The 18,839-nt window shown below is 39.1% G+C and overlaps 1 protein-coding gene across 2 annotated transcripts; it reads right to left on the bottom strand.

Annotated features, from left to right (window-relative positions):
* Nucleotides 1–14,165: 14,165 nt before the first annotated feature.
* Nucleotides 14,166–16,159, bottom strand: LOC117240733. Of its 2 annotated transcripts, XM_033506773.1 has the most exons (3): nt 14,908–16,159; nt 14,762–14,833; nt 14,167–14,683 (listed from the first exon to the last, which is right to left on the bottom strand). In XM_033506773.1, the coding sequence occupies exons 2-3, from the start codon at nt 14,807–14,809 to the stop codon at nt 14,270–14,272; spliced, it is 462 nt and encodes a 153-aa protein (XP_033362664.1). In that variant the 5' UTR covers nt 14,810–14,833; nt 14,908–16,159; the 3' UTR covers nt 14,167–14,269. The 2 variants fall into 2 exon arrangements, with proteins under 2 accessions (XP_033362665.1, XP_033362664.1); XM_033506774.1 differs by having other exon boundaries at nt 14,166–14,683; nt 14,762–16,159.
* Between the last annotated feature and the right edge of the window lie 2,680 nt (nt 16,160–18,839).

Genomic DNA, 18,839 nt, shown 5'->3' with positions numbered 1-18,839 from the left:
GAAAAAGAAAATTTCTTTCTTATTCTCATTATCGTCATCTTCTTCGTGGCGAGAAGAACCGTTTGTCGCGTTATTCTTTCCTCTTTGCTAGATTGTTATTGTCATTGTAATTGCGCATGTATATTTGCGTCTACTTACAGCGGGCTACACGGCCTTGCATACCATCTCTTTGAAATACCCTTGCCTTGGAAGGATGACAGTAGAAGTAGGTAGGAGTTTCGGGACAGAGAAAGACTGGGGAAATGAGAATTTTTTTTTTTTTTTTTTTATTTATTTGTTGAAATTACAATCAATTCTCGCGTTGAGAATTTTCAGTAATTTTTCTGGCGTGGCGCAGTGACATGGCTATTTATTTACAATAAGTTAATACTATTATAGCTAGGTATAATTTATAAGTATTATAAGTAAGTGCATATGCTTAATTTGGATAATTAAGTGAATCTGACGTTTAGATCTAGCGGGTAGTGCCTCTTCAGCCTGCGAGTCTGGTCCGTCGTATGGAGTAGTCCAGTGATTAGGGGGTTTTGGTGTTTGTTGATTCTTTTGCTGTATCTGTTGCTATATTTTGCTATTTCCTCTTTGACGGTGGGTATCTTGAGGTCGCGGTGTATTGTTTCATTGGTTACATACCAAGGTGCGTCAATTAGGGATCTTAGCGTTTTCGATTGAAAGCGTTGGAGTATTTCAATGTTGGAGTTACTTGCTGTTCCCCATAGTTGGATTCCGTAGGTCCAGACAGGTTTTATTACGGTCTTGTAGAGGGTAATTTTATTCTGTATATTTAGTTTGGAGCGTCGGCCCGTGAGCCAATAGAGTTTTTTTAGTTTGTCCTTTAGTTGCTTCCTTTTATCTGAGATGTGTGTCTTCCACGTTAGTCTCCTGTCCAGGGTCATGCCCAGGTATCGGACTGTGTCCCTGCTAGGAACTGTTGCATTGTTGATGGTGACCTGGGGGCAGGTTTGTTTTCGGAGCGTGAAGGTTACATGTGTGGATTTCTTTTCGTTGACTTTGAAGCCCCATTTGTGAAACCACTTTTCCATGGAGTCGAGACTTCGCTGGAGAGTGGATGAGGCTATTACCGGGTCAGCGTGGGAAGCTAATAGCGCTGTGTCGTCTGCAAATGTCGCTATTGTTATGTCATTTGATATAGGTAGGTCGGCAGTGTAGATGGAGTACAGTAGGGGTCCGAGGACACTACCTTGGGGTATGCCGGCTTCTATTGGGAATGTTGCGGAAGTGGCGTCTAGGTATTTAACCATGAATTGCCTATTGGTTAGGTAAGATTTTAGGATGGAGTAGTAGGGGTGGGGTAGGATCTTTTTAAGTTTGTATAGTAGCCCTTCATGCCATACTTTATCGAATGCCTGTTGGATGTCTAGGAAGACCGCTGAGCAATATTTTTTCTTTTCGAGTGTTTGGCTGATCGTATGAGTTAGGCGGTGGATTTGCTCTACTGTAGAATGATGTTTTCGGAAGCCGAATTGGTGATCTGGGAGTGTTTTCAAGTTCTCCAGGATTGGAAGGAGTCGGTTCGTGAGCATCTTCTCGAATAGTTTGGACAGGGTAGGTAAAAGACTGATTGGGCGATAGGAGCAGGTTTCGTATATCGGTTTACCGGGTTTAGGGATGAGGGTAATCAATGAGATTTTCCAAGCCTTAGGATAGTGTTCCAGGCGAAGGATAGCATTAAAAATCGATGTGATGAGTGCTATCCCTTTTGTGGGAAGTTCCTTGATTGCTCTATTGCCTATTAGGTCGTGTCCTGCTGCTTTCTTGGGGTTTAGGCGACTGATTGTTTCTAGAGTCTCAGCAGAGGAGAAGGGTTCGATAGGAGGGGACATTTGGAAGGGGGTGTGCAGGTATTCAGTAACGTCCGCGGCGGTTTGGGGGAATGGGGTTTGAATACTTTTGACAAGTGATTTGCAAACAGGTCGGCTTTTTCTATGGGGCTTCGCGCCCATCCACCTTGCGGACGGCGGATAGGTGGGATTATTTGTGGGGGGCGTGTGAGTTTCCTGGAGGCCTTCCATAGTGAGTAGTTGGCGTCGGCTGTGGGGGACAAGCTGGCGAGGTATTTATGGAAACAGTCGTTTTTATAGTTTCTTAGGGTTCTGGATAGCTTTCGAGTTGCGTTGTTAAGTTTGCGTTTGTCCTCCGGTGTTCTATGGGTCTGCCATACTCTTCTTAGTCTTCGTTTTTCTGCTATTTTTTTTAGTATGTAATGGGGATATTCTTGTTTGCTGTTAGATGGCTTTGTCGGTGTGGAGAGGCGGATTGCGTTTATTATGCTCGTGTTTAAGTATTCCGTGGCTGCTTCGATATCTTCCTTTGTTTTTAGTGGGGTGAAGGCTGAGGTTGAGTGTGTAAAGACTTCTCTGAAGAGCTGCCAGTTGGTGTGTTGGTTGTGAATGGTGCCATTAGGTGTATTCTCGATGATTGTTGAACTGACTGTTGCTATCACGGGAGAATGATCAGAGGAGAGATCAGCCGAGGAGTTGATCTGGACGTGTCTTGATGGGATATTTTTTAGTTATGAAGAAGTCGAGAAGGTCGGGTATTTTGTTGGTGTCAGTGGGCCAGTATGTGGGTTCGTATGTGGTGAGGTAGTTGAGGTTGTTGTTTGTTATGCTGTTTAAGAGGTTTTTGCCTCTTGCTGTAACCAGTCTGCTGCCCCATTGGATGTGCTTGGCGTTATAGTCTCCTCCAACTATGAATCTGTTGCCCAGGGTGTCCAGGAAGTTATCAAAGTCTTCTTTGGCGATGGAGTGTCTGGGAGGGCAGTATACTGCTGAGGTGGTGATTGAGCCATGACAGTCTTCTATTGCCACGTTTGTTGCTTGGAGGTAGTCTTTCTGGAATGATGGGAGTTCGTAGTGCTTAATACTTGCTTTGATTATTATTCCGGTGCCACCGTGGGCCTTTCCGCTGGGGTGTTGGGTATGGTAGAATTTGTAACCATTTATTTTCAGGTAGCTCTTGTCGGTGAAGTGGGTTTCCGACACGAGCATTACGTCGATTTGCTGGTGTTTTAAGAAGAGTTCTAGTTCAAATTTGTGTTGCGCTAGACCGTTGGCGTTCCAGAGTGCTATGCGCCTTGATTTTATTTTGAGTCGGGGCGTGCTAATTTTTCCACGATGAGTGTTAGTAGCGATAGCAAGTGATTTATTTGCTCAGATTGTTTCTCTATTAGCTTTTCAAGCCTTGAGGAGTTGTCTGTGTTTGGTGGGTTGGGGTCACTGTTTTGGGGAAGGTTCCTTTGGCTGTTCGGGTTGTTTTGGATGCCTTGTACTGCTTGGGCAAAGGAGGTTGAGGTGGAGATGAATTTGGTAGGACTGTGCGTTTGGTTGCTTGAGGGGGTTGGGGTAGTCGTGAATTTCGGCGGGCTGGGTGTTTGGTTGGATACCTCTTTTGCTCTGGGCTTAGGGTACCTGTTCGTGTATAGTGTTTTATATGCTGGGCAGCCTTTGTAGTTGGCAGGGTGGTCCCCTTGGCAGTGGATGCATTTCGCTGGGGTTTCCGGTGATTTGGCGCACTGGTCAGTGGAGTGAGAGCCTGCGCATTTAACGCAGCGGAAAGTATGGTTGCAGTATTTCTGCGTATGACCGTACCTTTGGCACCTTTTGCACTGCACTATTTCTTTTTTCACGAGCGGTGGTTCGATCTTTACTATCGCGTTCATTAGGCGACTGATGTTATATATTTCCTTATTGTTCGGTTTTTGTTTAATGTCTAGGAAGAATAAGGATAACGGGTCTTTCGAGACTCTATGCCTTATATTACTTACGTTGACGACTTCGTGGCCGAGTTTTGAGAGTTCGTATTTTAGTTCGTCTATATCTGCTGAGTGGTGTATGTTTCGTAGGACCACCCGGAAAGGCCTTTCCTGTTTAAGTTGGTAGGTGTGGAAGTTGGCGTTCAGGGTCCTGAGTGTCTTGGTGAGTTTTCTGTAAGCTTCTGGGTTCGTCGGTAGTATTTTCACCTTGTTGTTGCTTATCTTGAGGTTATATTCCTCCTTGCTGGTATCTCTCTCTAGGGACTTGGTCATTGTCTGTATGTCAATGACGTCGTCCACAAAAATTGGTGGGGGACGGGGGATTCTCTGTGAGTGTTGGTTTGATGACGGTTCTACGATTTCCATGGCGTCGTTTGAGGATTCCAATACGGCGAACCTGTTGTGTGTGTTTATTTGCGTTGCTGGTTCTATTTTCCTCTTCTTTGTAGTATTAGCGTCGTTAGTGCGGAAAGTTCTGCTACACTTCTGCCACGGGGGGGGGGTAGCTCGGGGTAGCTGCGAGTCTGCTCCGGAGAGCCTGGTCGCGGTTGCTGGGCCATCATCGAGCTAGTTAATTCGGAATGAACAACTAGTCGTGAGGCTGTGAGGCTAGTATTCGTGTTGGGGTTAGGTGCGTGGGATTTTCTTCTCCCTAGGGGGTAAGGGGCACTTAGCTGTGTTCTCTTTCGACGTTTGGGCGACACGTGTTGTTTTCGAACTACGCTGGGCACTAGAGACACGTCTGCACGCTTCGGCACTCCACAGCGAACTGAATGAGAATTTGAGGGAGAATCGGGAGGATTTGCATCGTATGGCTGTGTAATTATTGGACGACGAAACTTGGTATTCGGTATACAAATTGAAATGTTGAAAAATGTGTAAATGATTGAAATTATTAGATTGTAACATACATTCGTCCTGTTTTTATATTTACCATATAAACGAAGAAGGCGAGACGAATTCATATTACAAACTAATGCCTTCATGATTGAAGAAATAATAACAAGAATAAGAGCAATGGAAAAATTGGGAACTGGGAAAACACGAGATAGCGCGATTAAAAGGATATACAAATATTGGAATCGAAGCTTACTAGACGTGGAATTGGAAACTATAAAAACGTGGAAATGATATAACGTTGAGAAATGAATAATTTTAAGTACACAGAAATCAGAGATATCTCGTACAAAATTTTGGTATCTTCCGTTAGCAACTTTCTCTCGAGGACGGCTAAAACCCTTCCTGGTCCACCAACCTTCCTATTATCCAATCGGAAGCGGTGTCCCGTGCCCTTAGACACACCCACCCGTAGTTTTCCTCAGACACAGTATCGTCAGTAAAACTTACTTATTCTGTATCCTTAGAATAGTCAACATCTTTACCGGTTTCTACCCTTCGACCAGTGTATCAGTATCAGTATCAGTGTATCAGTGTATCAGTGTATATTTATCGAGGAATCCCATTTAACTCATCGTTCCAATCTCTTGAATACAACAATTTTATTATTCATAGATCTTCTATCTTCTAATACGTCGTGTCATTTCAAAAAGAAATTTGTATTTACAAAAACTATTTTAACTAAGCATTTTACAATTATACAAATTACTGATTCAAAAGTGGATCGTTTAAAGCGTTTAGATTTCCGAAAATTGAAACATCTTTTTCGCCTCATGTATTTATTGAATTACCTTCATCGTTAAAGCATGTTCTCAGGAAAGAAATCTATGATTCGTTAATTGATTCACTAAATAATTTCTTAGTTCCTAGACCAAATGTTTGTCTTATTTTATACATTGTGGAGACGTGGATTGTAACCCTACTAAAAATACACATTAAAACATAAATCAAGAGCAGCAACGTGTTAGTAAGTTAAGTGTTAATAATTAAAAATTGTCAATATTAAATTTCCAACAATACATAATTGCAAAATTTATGAGGCATAATTTTTCTATTCAATAAAGCCATTCACAAGATTTGATCCCAATCAACGAACCACTGCATCGCGAATACTCTCCGTAAATCTTAACCGAATGCGCAACAACATCTGCATAATCAAACGCAACTTTTCTCTCATCAACAGTTTTCTGTTGAGTTCCGAAGCGTGCAGACGTTAGTCTAGTGCCCTGTGAAGTTCACAAAAACACGTGACGCCCATCCGTCGAAAGTGATTCGAAACAGACTTGATCCAAGTATTTCTTAACTAACCAATGGGAAATCTAACGCTCCTAATCTCTAATCCGAATCATAGCCTCTCGACTAGTTATTTCTAATTGAATTAACTAGCTCGAAGATGGTCCAAGTAACTAGATCAGGCTCTCGTGAACAAAACTACAACCGCACCGTTCTACCTTCTCCGTGGCAAAAGGATAATATATCCCATCTTTTAAACCACACAAACAACATGAAAAAAACGTAAGCTTGATTCAGTCAACAAAAAATGTGAACATTAGTTAGAACGAACCGTCAACAAGCCATGTTACCACTTACAACAGATTCGCAATATTAAAATCTACAGACGATTCTATGGACGTAATTGAAACATCAACAAATCAACACACATAAAAAAATCCTCCTCCCTCACCAATCTTCATTGATGATGTTATCGACATTCAAGCAATGATAAAGCCCATCAAGAAAGATATAAACAAAGAGGATTCTATTTAAAAATTAAAAATAATCAGGTTAAAATCCTGCTGGCCAATCCAGACTCCTATAGAAAACTAACAAAGTTACTAAAAACCCTGAACGCAAACGTCCATACATATCAACTGAAACAAGGAAGACCTTTTCGTGTGGTATTACGCAACATCCACCACTCAGCTAATTTAGATGAACTGAAACTTGAACTCTTAAATCATGGCCATGAAGTAACCAACATTAGCAATATAAGGCATAGAGTCACAAAAAGCCCATTATCCTTATTCTTTATTGACTTAAAGCAATTGCCAAATAACAAGGAAGCCTGTAATATCAATCGTTTAATGAATTCTGTAGTAAAAATTGAACCAGCTTTTATAAAAAAAGGGTTCAATATAAAAGGTGCCAAAGATACGGGGTCACACGCAGAAATATGGCAACCACAATCACGGCTGCGTTAAATGTGCAGATATTCACCCTACAGATCAGTGCACTAAATTTTCAGAGACTCCTGCGAAGTGCATCCTCTGTCAAGGAGAACATCCTGCGAACTGTAAAGGTTGCACAGCCTACAAGACCTTGTATAAAAATAAATACCCTAAACCTGGAGTTAAGGACCTAACCAACCAAGCACCTAATCCACAAAAATTCACTACTCCTTCAACGTCATATGCACAGGTAGTTCAAGGAAATCAAAGCAGTCCAAAAATTTATAGTGATCAATTAATAATGGAACCACGCTGCCATTGACCGTGAGTAACATCGGGACGCTATTTTATTTAATTACTCTCGTATTCAGTGTTCTATCCGTTTTCTATGTTTTATTCTCCTTATTTTCCGGTGGTTGCCAAATTTGTGCATTCCTGGTCGAGCACACCGGGAACAGATCGGACAACGGTGCGATCGTAGCTTTTGCCTATCCATCACGCCACCCGAGGCACACGTGCAGAAAAGTGCTCTGATTCTATATGGGGCGGAAATTGCCACGCAGTTTTGTTACTAAGTCTCCATAAGTCTCCGAAATCATCAACGAGCGATCGCGCACACGATTACTCTGTGAGTGACAGGAAGCTGCCGCCAAAATCCAAAGACGGGAAGTAACAGAGATATCGAATTTTATATTATTGAAAAAAGATTTCGATGTCTGTAAATAAATATGTATTTGGTTTTGTTTATATTTCTGAGTAGCAGATTTGATTGATTATAGGTTGATAATTATAGGTTTTTAACCACTTGTTTATTGAAAAATTACGAAATAAATTTTTTTTTGGTAGACTTTTTGCAATGAACTGTCATTGAGAATTATAAGTAAATTATTTTGGCGTGGTACTGTAATTTGGATTATAAGAGTTTATAGTATGTTTGATTCTAGTTGAATCTAATGCTTCAATCTAAAGGGTATTGTCTTTTTAGTCTGCGGATCTGATCCGTCGTGTCAAGTAATTGGGTAACTAATGGGTTTTGGTGGTTGTTGACTCTTATGTTATATCTGTTACTGAATTTGGATATTTCTTCTTTAACTGTGGGTATCTTAAGGTCGCAATGTATTGTTTCGTTGATAACATACCAAGGTGCATCTATTAAAGATCTTAGAGTTTTTGATTGGAATCGTTGGAGAATTTCTATGTTGGATCCCATAGGACCAAACAGGTTTTAATATGGCTTTATATAGTATTATTTTACTCTGCACATTTAAGTTGGAGCGTCTGCCAATGAGCCAGTAGAATTTTTTTAGTTTTGATTTCAGTTGTTTAGATTAATCTACGATGTTCCATGTCATTCTTCGGTCTAGAATCATGCCCAGATATTTAACTGTATCTGTTAAGGTATAGAGAGGATTCGGAAAATACAAAAAGTTTACTTTATTTCACACACAACAGCTATACATATATATTACACACTGAAGACCTCGATAACCTTCTTATACGCACGCTTGTTGTCAACAGACCATCTAGATTCTTCTAACAGCTACCAACAACCGTCTTTTGTCTCAACTGACGCCTTTTTTTCTATATTTACGTGGAGGAAATCCGCACGGACGCCAGGACGCTTCTGGGGAAAGCAGCGTGGTAGTGTCGGACTCCAACCAACTAAAACCTCCACGATGACCGTCCCGGCTGCGATCGAGAGAGGCCCGGGAACCGGTGCGAGCGACACACCGGCTCCCTCCTCCGCTCAATACCACTGCTGATGGAGCGGTGTGTGGCCATGTGGCTTTTAACTTTCACTGCTTTTAATTATTTTATTGAATTAACATGTTGTGTATTTAAATGATGGTTAGGACACACACATAATAATTTTCCTTTTTCTTTTACATTTCTACTATCTGCATGATTCGATAAGCACCGTCACACTTCCTTTGGTTTAGGCACAATATTGTTATAACATTTAGTAGTATTATGTTTTGTATTGAAACAATTGAAGTTAATTCTTCCATTTGTTTCAGGTGGCTGTCATACATTATGTTCTACGGATATGGACACATAACCTGTCTTCGCACATACACTTCCTTCTACGATGAGTAATTGTTCACGAGGTACTTTTCATTTCCACTGTTTTGTAATTATTTTATTTAATCATTTTATATTTAAGTAATAGTTAGAACACGCATAGTAATTTTCCTTTTTCCTTTTAGGTTACCACTATCTGCAGTATTCGACAAGCAGTGTTGTTCCGTATACCACCGTACTACGTTGTCTCTTGAAATCGTTCTGATGGTCTGTTTCGATTATGTTAGTTTTAACTTGTTCAAGTGTATTGTTTGTGGAATCCCTTTCACTTCAATCTTGACGTGTCGTGTGTGGATTTTGACAATAGTGCCTGGTTTATTGATGTGTGTTAATATGCCTAGGTGTTTTATATATGTCGGAGATAAGAGGACACCGGTGCCTTCCCTCTGAAACCTCGGGAAAATTCATAAAAACATTGTAATTAAAATCTACAGTTGTAATTAAACGATTTGCCGTCATTCTACCCAATTGTATTTGTTTAAGACTTGTGACAATGAGCTTGGGCTCAAGGCGACAATTAGTCGCCGAACGTAGCCGCGGTCAACGGGACGAACCCTCCGTCTAACAAAGGCATTGAGTAACCCTATAGCTCTCCTTAAAAGAAAGATTTGTAGCGGCACGTGGTAGTAAACATTCCAACGGTTTCTGTCCCGTAGCTCGGCACACGCAGATCCTATTCTCCGGGCAGGATGTTTACGTGATGTTACGTACGTGATCGGCTAGCCCGAGGACCGTTATAAACACTAATATCTAGTTACCTAAAATCCTTCAACAGATAAACAGTCTTTGTCCCAGTTACAGGAAAACAGGAGAGACCTATTTTTCCACGAACGACGTCTCCCACTAGCAACCTTCCCTCGAGAGCAGCTAGCATCTTTTTCTAACTACCGATATGGAGATTGACCAATTAGCAGCAACGTCAATTTCCCTTACTTTCCGAACGTAGGATATCCCCGACGAATCCGATGATCTCGTGTCCTTAGACACACCCCATCATAGTTTTCCTCTGACGTATCACCGGAATGGAAAGTCATTCTCTCTTGCGACCTCACCGACAAAAAGAGATTAACGCCTTACGGTCAGTGAATATCAACACAGAATCCGACTTAGATTTTTGCGAGTGCGTACGATTACCGTCCCGTTGTCCGCGGACTCGTTATCGAACCTAAGACCATTGTCACCAGCGTCGCGAGTGTGTGATCATTGTGAGTTTGTGTCAACTCTGTAACAATTTTGTATGTGTCAATACAAATAACTTCAGTGTAAAAAAATGGATAGCTTCAGTGAGGAATCCTTACCTGTCCCAAGCCCCCGCCACGAGGACGACTCGGGCCCAGATTCGGACTTTGACTCGACATATATTTTATATCTAGTTGTATATAAGATATATTTTGTTATTGTGGTTTTGTATGTCCATATTTGCTATATATTAAATTGTTTGATATTTCGTATTTGTTATAAACGTGTGTATTCCTATCGTTCCATTCCTTTTTCCTTTCCTTTGGATTATTCATGATGTTATGGCAAGATTTGATTAAATTTTCGAATTGTAGGTTATCCTGATTGAATATAGTATTATGTCGTGATTTATTAATTAATTTGGGAGTAACTTAGGTTAATTAGTTCTTCATAGTTTATCCTTAGTGGAATTATGAAATTATAGGTTATGTTGTACTTTTTATATTTACTATTTCGTTAGAGTACCTATTTTAATTTTATTATCTCTTATTTGCCCTCGTACACTAATTCTCTATATATGACTACATTTAATTAATCTTTTATTAAACAGTTTCCATTTTTGTTGTATCGTGCGTCCGTTTTTAATATTCAAATTCTTACTGGCATATCGTCTTTTCGTTACGGCACGTGCGTAGTGCGGGACGTAACAGTATGATTTGGCATTTTGCGCACGATTCGGCTTGTTCCGACAATGAAACAGGAGTGCATTACATTCGGCGCTAAAAATGGAGTGAAAAGAGCGCTTGCACATCGAAATATCTCAAACGGGATCGAAATAACAGCGTTTCATAGGCAAAATCACGGTATGATGGCATTTTGCGCACGATTCAGCTTGTTCCGACAATGAAACAGGCGTGCATTACATTTGCCATGTAAAATAGAGTGAAATGAGCACTTATGCGTCGAAATATCTCCAACGGGAAGGAAATGACGCTTAGTTTTCGTCTAAATCGACGATATTATCGCGATTTACGATCTGTTGGGCTTGATTCGACACTGAAATCTGAGTACATTACTTTTGGCGTGTAGAATGGAGTGAAATGAGCCCCTAAACGTCGAAATATCTCCAACGGGAAGGAAATGACGGCTAATTTTCGTCAATATCGATGAAATTGTCGCGATTTGCGAGCTGTTGTGCTTGTTTCAACGCTGAAACCGGCGTGCAGTACATTTGGCGCGCAAAATGGAAAGAAAAGAGCGTTTGGACGACGAAATATCCGAAACGGGAAGGAAATAACGCTTAGTTTTCGTCAAAATCGACGATATCATAGCGATTTGCGAGCTGTTGGGCGCGTTTCTACGCTAAAGCTGGCGTGCAGTACATTCGGCGTGTGAAATCGAGTGAAATGAGCGCTTAAATGTCGAAATATCTCCAATGGGAAGGAAATGACCGTTGGTTACCGTCAAAATGGAAGAAATCGTCGCGATTTGCGAGCTGTTGTGCTTGTTTCTACGCTGAAATCAGCACGCAGCGCATTCGGCGTGTAAAATGGAGTGAAATGAGCGCTTAAACGTCGAAATATCTCCAACGGGAAGGAAATGACGGCTATTTTTCGTCAAAATCGACGAAATCATCGCGATTTGCGAGCTATTGTGCTTGTTTCGACGCTGAAACGGTAGTGCATTACATTCGCAGTGTAAAACAGAGTGAAATGAGCGCTTAAACGTCGAAATATCTACAAGCGGATAGAAATGACGGCTAGTTTTCGTCAAAATCGACGAAATTGTCACAGACGAAATTCGAGCAGCTGTATATAACAAACCGAAATTCCGAACGCCTTATCGCGTGTGACCGTCCGGTCAGCATCCGTTTTCAGCCGCCTGAGTGGCATTCGATCACTCCAGCCGTTCTCCGAATTTTACACTAAGCATAAACAAAACCTTCTCCCACTCCAACGAATGGAAGAATATAAATGCTCCCTTCAAAATCATCCAGTCAGTCTAAAAAATTCTTAACTAATCCAAGTATCGAAAGTGTATCATCGCGAACCGAAAAATTGTATAAATTGAGTAAAAAATAAAAAGAACTTTATCTCCTTTTCGGAAATTAACAAGTTCCTTATTTTTACCTTAATTTTACACGACAAAATCTTCGCGATTTGCGAGCTATTTTGCTTGTTTCGACTCTTAAACGGTAGTGCATTACATTTGCAGTGTAAAACGGAGTGAAATGAGCGCTTAAACGTCGAAATATCTCCAACGGGAAGGAAATGACGGCTATTGTCACGTCCCGCGCTCCGCACGCGCCGTAACGAGAACAAGAAAACTATTCTATACAAAAAGCGCGAATAAAGATTTGAATACACAAACGAACACACGGCGCTACGAAACTAAAGGAAGGATTAACAAAGCGAGGGCGACTAATAAATCCAATCGGTATAAAATAAAATAAAATAAATAAAACCAGCTAACGGATTGAACGAGTTACGAACCAAACAAATAAATCAGGAAATAAGAATAACTACAAAAGGGGAAATAATTGAAACGCCAGAAATACAAGTATATATAAATATATTTTAATCAATCAACTTGGAGAGTTACATACAAGTATAAACATATATGCTAGGCATGTAATAAATTAGTAAATATTAGAGTTAGCGCTTATAATACTATGCAATAAATACAATATTATCAATTTATGAAATATAAGTATATACAAAGTTAAAAACTAATACATACAATATTGTATTATTAAAGAAATAAAAGTTACATTGTCAGAAACATATATATATGTGTGCACATTCTATTAAACAGATACATATTTGAAAGTAGCCTACGTTCCGGTAAAGATTTATAAAATAAGAACTACATTACGAAACATGCATGTCTATATATATATATACATATATTATATTCTAAACTAAACTACTATTAATGTACGCTCGAATCGACAATCTAAGATACAGGCTACGCTCCGGTAAAGAGTTATAAAATAAGAACTACGCTACGAAACATGCATGTCTCTATATAAACATATAAATAATTTATTTTTCTAAACTAAAACTACTATTAATAATCTACAAAGGAAATAGAACACACAACGCAACACTTGGGACTAAGCGACAACCTGTCGATAGCCCAAACGCTCAAAATAATTAACACCGCAACGACTTGAGGAATTACATACAGAAATTCTATCATCAAACACAAATATGTAAACACACATTAAACGCACAATAATCTAGAAACAAAACCTTCAATACTATGTTGTCACAATACAAGATATATATGTATATATGAAATCAAATGATTGACACATAACCTCAAATACACAAAACTATATCAATAAAGAATCTGAATGAAAATCACTTTGCCAGAAATATATACATATATACGGGTGCGTGTGCGTGTTCTATCTTATTAAAAGAAATTAATATAAAATAAATAATTAACATTTCATTTCGTATGAACATTACATGGGCAAGAGAAATGTGCATATAAATACGTATATATATATATATATATATATATATATATATATATATATATATGTATGTGTGAGTGCATATGTTTTATATTATCGAATACTCTATAAAGTGAACTACTCAAAACAATAAATAACGCAATCGAGGAATTGCAAAGCATTGGCCATACTGAAGTGACACACGACATAAACATATATATATGTACGTATATTCACACGAGTTATACTATTGTCACTTTAAAACAATATTAATAAGTGAATGTTCTGATTGCGGTAGAATAAGGAAAAACGAGCGACAGACAAAAATTACTTCAATATCAAACAAAACTAAAGACCCGTCACTAAAAACTTTACTGATGACATTTATGAGCGGCCATGTTGGATTTACACGCATCATGGCGACAGGAATATTAGGGATTAATGGGAGTCAGGCGCGAGAAACAAATCATGAAAACACATTGTTAACACTTTTCTTTAATAAATTTTATGCGCAACTACAAATGTAAAAATATATATATATATAATTAATTAAAAAGGGGGGCAATATAAAATTAAAAAAAAAAATAGATAATCTAACACTATCACATTTAAAATATATATATATATATATTGAACACAAAACAAAATATATCAAAAAATTAATAATAATAAGGAACATCAAACAGCGAACCAACGAAATTGAAGCAGCTACACTAAATCAAAATCGAAGTAAGGAGCTCCGGGATAAAGTTCGCTGAACTCACGCATACACCAATAGCGCACAACAGGGGAAATTCCCTTTCTCCCAGAAGCATGGTGACGATGATGTGCCTCCAAAACCTCTTCGGGAATTTCATTAGCAAAACGAACTTTCACGCAACGATCGGTATCAACGATTTCAACCAGAGGGGGTTCCCTCTCCAATACGACGATCTCTGCATCGAAGAAATTCTCGTCGAAAGTAACCAAATCGTCAAAGCCCAATTTCGACACGGTCTCGGCATCAATGTTGAATAGTTCCTCCAACCACTCTGATACTCGTGGTTTATCACAGGGCCGCATGCGTTTGATGGATCCTCCCGAGTCGCCCATGGGTTCTTCGGAATCCCTCTTTCGCTTGGGCTGAGAACAACACGGTATATTCTAAATAAAACGAAATAGAACGAATCAAGCAGACTAAAAACAAGACTAAATACGTACCAGGGAAGTCTGGAAAGGAACCTCTGATGGAAATGCCTCCGCAAACATTGTCCGAACGTCGATCACCGAAGCCTAGGGGAACAACAAAAAAGGGAAAAAACATTAAGATCACAAAACAACCATAATATGCGAATATCCAAACTTACGAAAAATAACTCAACGAAGGAGGTCCTTGTTGTGGGAGAGCAGCGGAGTTGCGCGTGTTGCCCGAGCAAACATTGAAATGATAATGATGCTGCAGCCACTAGCCCTTCCACGCGCCGAAGAAACACCGGTAATTCCCACGGTACAGCACGTGGAAGTTTCTCGCGGAACGGACTAGATCAGCGTGGAATGCTTCAAATCTCCTAGACGCTAGCTCAGCAGAAACACAGGACTGATAGAAACTAAGTCGAAATACGGAATTTACATTTTGTCACGTACGATTCCAAGAAGCCCAAACTGCAACATCCCGATTCCCACGGAAGCGTACCCCCAGCGGACCACCACCCCGTGGGGGATGGCATTATAAATAAGCGTAGCAACATAGCGCAGCGTTCATTAGTTTGTTCATAATTCTTGCGATCGTTGTTATTACGGCTCATTATTCTTTGCGTTCGTTATTGCGCTCATCACTGCGTTTAGAAATTTTGTATTGTATTTTGCGTTTCGGGGTCTTTAGTTTTTTCGGTAAAGAAAAGAGAGTCGCGACTAAGTAAAAGAAAATTTTATCTTTGAAGTCCTCATTTCATCGTTTAGACACAAACGCGCATTGTAATTGCGGTATTAATCCAGTTAGTAAATTGCTCAGTCTGTATTAAAATAGATAAATAAAGTAAGAGTTGGTAATAAACTACATTCGAGTTCAAATAATAAATCCAACAAAAATTTCGACGACCACCGGAGCGGCTGAGGTAATGGCACCAGACAGCACCTACTCCTCAAGGTAAGAAAATTAATTTTGAAAATTTCCTTCTTCTCTGATAATCTCGTTGTCCTCGAGAACTGAATTAGAACTTCCTATCATTGATCTCGTTTTATTTTCGTGAACGGTTTTGAAGATAGAATCATTGTTTAAACTTTAAACAAAGGAGTTGTCCGCTGTGTCGGCTTGTGCGAACGGTGTTTTCAACTACTGAAACATCCGCTGATCTTCGCATTCCTCCTCCCACTGTTGGTAAAATATTACCCGTCTTTGGGCAAGGCTTGCGAAATCACACGAGTTCCACGCAGAGAGGATCGTTAGAATCATCCTCGATTATTAAACTCAAAAGGCAAGAAAATCGTGGTAACAGAATCCATCGTAGTAAATGAATTGCGCTTCGGTTCTAACGGCAAACTACTACAGCGAAATTAAAAGAGAAAAAGAAGTCAAACGTAAAAATAAATTTATATAAAACAACGAAAAATCTTACGTTCCTATCCAATCCAGCAACGCTAAAATATAAATATCCAGCTAATAAAATATATATACAATAACCTAAGCAATTCAACGTCGAAATAAAAATCCGTTCAACGAGGAAAAATATTCATTGTACCCAGCTTTAATCCTCTCCCGTGCTAGTATCCCTGCGCATAGCAGGTTAGCCGAAAAGTGAAATTCATTTACCAGTTGCATTAAGCGTCAGTTAACGCTACCCATTAAACGTAAAAGAAAATAATAAAAGTAAAATATTTTGAAATAGTCCTTAGACTATTTCTGGTGGCAGCAACTACCGTATTAATTAGAAATCTAAATCAGTATTAAATACACAGAAATATCATTTCAATTTATTTCCCTTCAGATTAAATTCAAACTCAAACTATAAAAAAAAAAAAAAAATTTTCAGTAAAATTTAAACTTAAGATTTGATCGATTTAAACAAATAGATACGTAACAGATTAGTAGTTATAAATTTTTGGTGGCAGCGGTGGGATACGCTCCACGGAGGATTAAAGTTGGTTTAAACGGTTCGATTCGCTCCACAAAGGATTAAAGTTGTTACGATTATCGATAAAATATATACCTAAGAAATAATGTCGACTAAATTAGAATCGTTGGACAAAGACATGATCTTGATGTTATCGGAAAAACTTAAAGCATGGGATGCGAATTTTCGCGACATGAGTACAACAATGAATAAATTACAAGACGATGTGCGTTCACTGAAAATAAAAAAAGAAAGCAAGACACCCGTATCATCGCCGATAATTTCCCAAGCGACAATACCGATAAAAGTTAATCCCCAATCAATTAAGTTAAAAGATGCCATAGAGACAGTACCAGTGTTCGACGGACATCGACCCTCGGTATTTCGATTTTTAAGAGCATGCGAGCGCGCACGAAACATGGTTCCTAAGCATCAAGAATCTCAGTTAGTAAAATTATTAACGAATAAACTTCGCGGACACGCATTTCTCGCCATAGAAGACACAGAAATAATAAGTTTAAACGATTTCGGGAATAAATTAAAAGATATGTTCGGTCCGGGAAAAACGGTTAACGAATATAAAGGGGAATTAGCTACAATATTTCAACGACCGGGAGAAGATATTTTGGACTACGTAGAACGCGTCAAAGATCTCAGGCTGGCGATAATGAACGGGGAAAGGTACGAGTACGGCACCGTATTTCAAGATAGGATAGATCGAGACACGAGGGAAGCTTTCGTTAAGGGGCTCCCAAACGAGGTGTATTTACGAGTAAAGATAGCAGGATACCAATCCTTAGACGATGCGTACCGCCAAGCCGTGAAAGCAACACGAGAATTAAAACAAGTGAACAATAGAATTCGATACCAACATCCGACACCTTCGGATAATTATAACCAAAATAACGTTCATCCACCATACAATAGTATCTATACTGGAAACAACCGCCAGGACTGGAGATTTGTACCGCCGTCGCGGAAACATCTAAACAACCCGAGAATAGAAGAAAATGTTAGAAAAGAAACAAGAGCAATAATTTGGGAAGAAAAATGCATAAATAAATACCTCGATAGAGATCTAAATCAAAAGAGAGATGTTGATCATTTCAACCAATCAACTTTTCAATGCAAACACCATTCCGTTACTGTGATAAGGGATAATGTCACGTTAAATAATAAGAGGACGCACGGTGCCATAGACAGGATCATGAGTGAGAAATTTTCTGAGTTACCAAACAAGATAAATAATATTAGTGCCAAAGAACTTTCAGACGAAGCAGGAACTAGGAAATTGAACAACGAGACGACAGGCAATGCTCATCCACTGCCTAACATCACAGAGATATTGGACCCGCTGGGAAGTGCAAATTGCCCCTCCACGTTCGACTTGGCAAAGATACAAAAGCAAGACTCCACGAATTTCGTGAATGTTTCAACCATAATAGGAAAAGAGATAGCGAGTGCATCTCACTCAAAAACCTCTATAAAACCATCAGAAGGAAACTTTATCGAACTCAAAGCCAAATCATTAAATTGCAAGGAAGATCACACTATAGAGAATAAAAATATAGCTATCCATAATTCCAAAACAGAATCTATAAGCAAAAAGGTTTGTAATAAAAATTCAAAGACTAATTCCAAATCTACCAAAAATATTCCTAAACGTTCCTTACAAATAAATAATAATTTAATTACAATAAGCACTTCCAGTGAAACTATTCATCCTGAAAAGGTAGAAGAAAACAAAGGTGTTGTGAATAAAGTAAATAAAGAAGAAAAAGGGGTAACTAAGGAAAAGGATTCTAAACATTTTCAAGCTGAAGAAACACAAGTCCAACGAGCTCGAAGAAATCAAAAGGGAGAAAATAGGGAATCACCAGTCGAAGATATATATAAAAACTTGAATAAATACGCTAGCCATTGGATTATAATTGGATTAAAAATACTTTATTGGTTACTACATCTAATATTTGACCTAGGTAACATAGTAGGTAGTGCTGATCTTATGATTTCCCTAGGAAAATATAGATGGTATCACACTATACTATATACAAAATATTTTTGGGTTAACATGGCTGCGGCACTTTCAATAATTTGTATCTTGAATGCTATTAGCAAGCAATTGGGTAATTGGATCGATGTCAGTAAACTTGCGTCTTGGCGCAAAATAAAAACTAAAATGAAGGAAA

Source organism: Bombus vosnesenskii, unplaced genomic scaffold (assembly GCF_011952255.1).
Source record: "Bombus vosnesenskii isolate JDL3184/JDL3185 unplaced genomic scaffold, Bvos_JDL3184-5_v1.1 scf7180000014854, whole genome shotgun sequence".
NCBI lineage: Eukaryota > Metazoa > Arthropoda > Insecta > Hymenoptera > Apidae > Bombus > Bombus vosnesenskii.
Note: the sequence above shows the minus strand (reverse complement) of the source record. Positions and strands in the feature narration are given on the sequence as shown.